We start from the raw sequence: 2,721 nt of genomic DNA, 5'->3' as shown, positions 1-2,721 counted from the left end.
ACAAACTTTCTAAGTTTAAAATCTCTGAGAAAGCCGAGTCCAGCAACTCAAAAAACTCTCTTTCTAAACTTACCAGTGATCGTTTTTCTACTAGGAAAAACTATTACAAAAAACCTTCTCCTCCAGACGTTCAGTTTGAAGAAAATCCCTACCTTTCGACCTCCAACCATGATGGTCGAGGAATAACTGAATGGAATGTTGACGGTTTGGCTGAGCATCAAATCTACAACAAACTCCATGAAATGGGTGTGGCTATTACCGCTTACAAAATCAGAGGAGCTATGGATAAAGAAGCTGCTACCATGATCGTATCAGGCTTTACTGGTATGATAAAACATTGGTGGGATAACTACTTCACCGATGATGTCAAAACCCTGATCTATGGAGCCACTGCCATAGAAAAAGTAGTTAAAACTGAAAATGGCCAAGAAATTCTTGAGCAAGTTGCAAAAGAGGATGCTTGTGCCACTCTCCTATACCATATAGCAAGACATTTCATAGGAGAACCCAAATTATTCCAAGATAGGAGCCTAGAAATCCTTAATAATCTCACCTGCAAAGACTTAGCAGACTTTCGATGGTACAAAGATACCTTCCTAGTAAAGGTCATGATTCGACCTGATTGTAATAATGATTTTTGGAAGGAACGGTTCATTAGTGGTCTTCCTTCTCTCTTTGCCGAAAAGGTTCGAACCAAAATTAAGGACAGATTTGAGGGAAAAATCCCTTATGATATCTTAACCTATGGTGACTTAATTAGTTTCATCACTACTGTAGGGATAGATCTCTGCACTGATATCAAACTTAAGAAGGATAGTACTTCCAAGTACGGACTAGGAACTTTCTGCCAAGACTATGGATTCACTAGCCCTGGCAAAAAGCACAAGAAAAGAACCTCCAAACCCCACAAGAAGGCTACCTCTAGTAAGAAACCCTTCAAACGAGATTCTTATAAACCAAGTAGAAAATCCACCAAGAGAAAGACCTCTAAGGCAAAAGATACTTGTTGGACTTGTGGCAAGACTGGCCACAGGGCGAAGGATTGCAAGTCCAATAAAAAGAAGAAAATAAATCAGCTAGATCTCTCAGAAGAAACCAGAGCTAGTTTATTCTCCATAATGGAAGACTCAGGTGAGTCTTCAGAGTCCTCCTATACCTCATCAAGTGAGGACTACAGTGATGAGGAATTCATCAATGCTGCTTATGATTCTGATCAATCCCAGTCTGGACAAGAATGTACTTGTAATGGCACCTTCTGCACCTGCACCAGGAAAACTGTTAATGTCATTTCAGGATATCCTAAATAAATCCTATTTGATATTATAGAACACATCCAAGATGACGAGGCTAGAAATAAATATCTTCTAGAACTCAAACGATTAATGCTTTCTCACGAAGAAAAACCCCCCAAACCCGTTATTCAGCTTTTCAGCATGAAACAGGTTCTGTCAAGGTTTGATAAACCTGCAGAGCCATCTATTGCGGATCTCAGAGGAGAGATCTCCACCCTAAAGGGAGAAATCAAGAATCTGAAGATTCGTCTTCACCAGGTAGAACTTAACGTTCTTACGGATCAAGTTCTCAAAAGTATTTCTCCCCCAGAAAAGATTTCTCCTCCAGAGTCCCCCAAGACTTTCCCAATCGTCCCTAGTGACCATCTTAGAGAACCAGAGCCTAGCTATTTTCCTGGCTCAGATTCTCCTTCCACGTCCGGCAAAGCTATTTCAGCCATAAAGGCTTATAGAGAACATATAGCCGTAAAAATCATCATAAACAAGGACTTCGTTCTTAACAGGGTCGCCCTCTTTGATACAGGAGCAGATAGTAACTGTATCATTAAAGGTCTTGTGCCTACAAAGTACCTTACAAAAAGTACCTCTCGCCTTTACTCAGCCACGGGAGAAAAAATGATAATTCATTATCAACTCCCTAAAGCTCATGTCTGTAACAATGGCATTTGCCTTGTTAATGACTTTGTTATCACCGAAGATATCACTGAAGATATCATTCTAGGAATACCTTTCGTCAACCAGATTAGACCTTACTGGAGTGACTACGATAGAATTCGTACTACTCTTCTAAACCAAACCTTGTTCTTCCCTTTATTAAGGCCCCTCTCACAAGAAGAAGGAAACCTTATTAAAGAACAAACAGACTTTAAAATTAATAGACTCTCTTCTCATGTCAATTTTCTTAAACAAGATATTCATATTAAGAAAATTGAGCAATCTTTGAAAACCCCCGAGATGATTACTAAGATAACCAATCTCCATAAAACTTTTGAAAACGAAATTTGTTCTGAATTCCCTAATGCTTTCTGGGAACGGAAAAAACACCTGGTGGAACTTCCTTACATTCCAGGGTTTGACGAACAAAACATTCCCACAAAGGCCAGGCCTATCCAAATGAACCATGAGATGATGGAAGTCTGCAAAAAGGAAATAGATCATCTCCTCAAAAATGGTATTATTAGGAGCTCTAACTCCCCTTGGAGTTGCTTTGCCTTTTATGTCAACAACAGTGCAGAGAAAGAGCGCGGGACCCCTAGACTTGTAATAAACTACAAGCCTTTGAATACCGTTTTAAAATGGATCAGGCATCCGATCCCTAACAAAAGGGATCTCCTCAAAAGGACCTTCAAAGCCAACCTTTACAGTAAATTTGATATGAAGGCCGGATTCTGGCAGATTCAAATAGCTGAAAAGGATAAATACAAAACAG

The 2,721-nt window shown here is 39.6% G+C and overlaps 1 protein-coding gene across 1 annotated transcript; it reads left to right on the top strand.

Moving 5' to 3' along the window:
- Window positions 1-608: 608 nt before the first annotated feature.
- LOC124894369 lies at window positions 609-1,307 on the top strand. The gene has a single exon (XM_047405065.1). The coding sequence runs from the start codon at window positions 609-611 to the stop codon at window positions 1,305-1,307; it is 699 nt and encodes a 232-aa protein (XP_047261021.1).
- The last annotated feature ends 1,414 nt before the right edge of the window (window positions 1,308-2,721 follow it).

The sequence above is a fragment of the Capsicum annuum genome, unplaced genomic scaffold (genome assembly GCF_002878395.1).
Source record: "Capsicum annuum cultivar UCD-10X-F1 unplaced genomic scaffold, UCD10Xv1.1 ctg73349, whole genome shotgun sequence".
Taxonomy (NCBI): domain Eukaryota; kingdom Viridiplantae; phylum Streptophyta; class Magnoliopsida; order Solanales; family Solanaceae; genus Capsicum; species Capsicum annuum.
Note: the sequence above shows the minus strand (reverse complement) of the source record. Positions and strands in the feature narration are given on the sequence as shown.

What these genes read in the sequence shown, in the direction of transcription:
- LOC124894369 (XM_047405065.1), top strand. Translation starts at nt 609, where the DNA reads ATGATTCGACCTGATTGTAATAATGATTTTTGGAAGGAACGGTTCATT.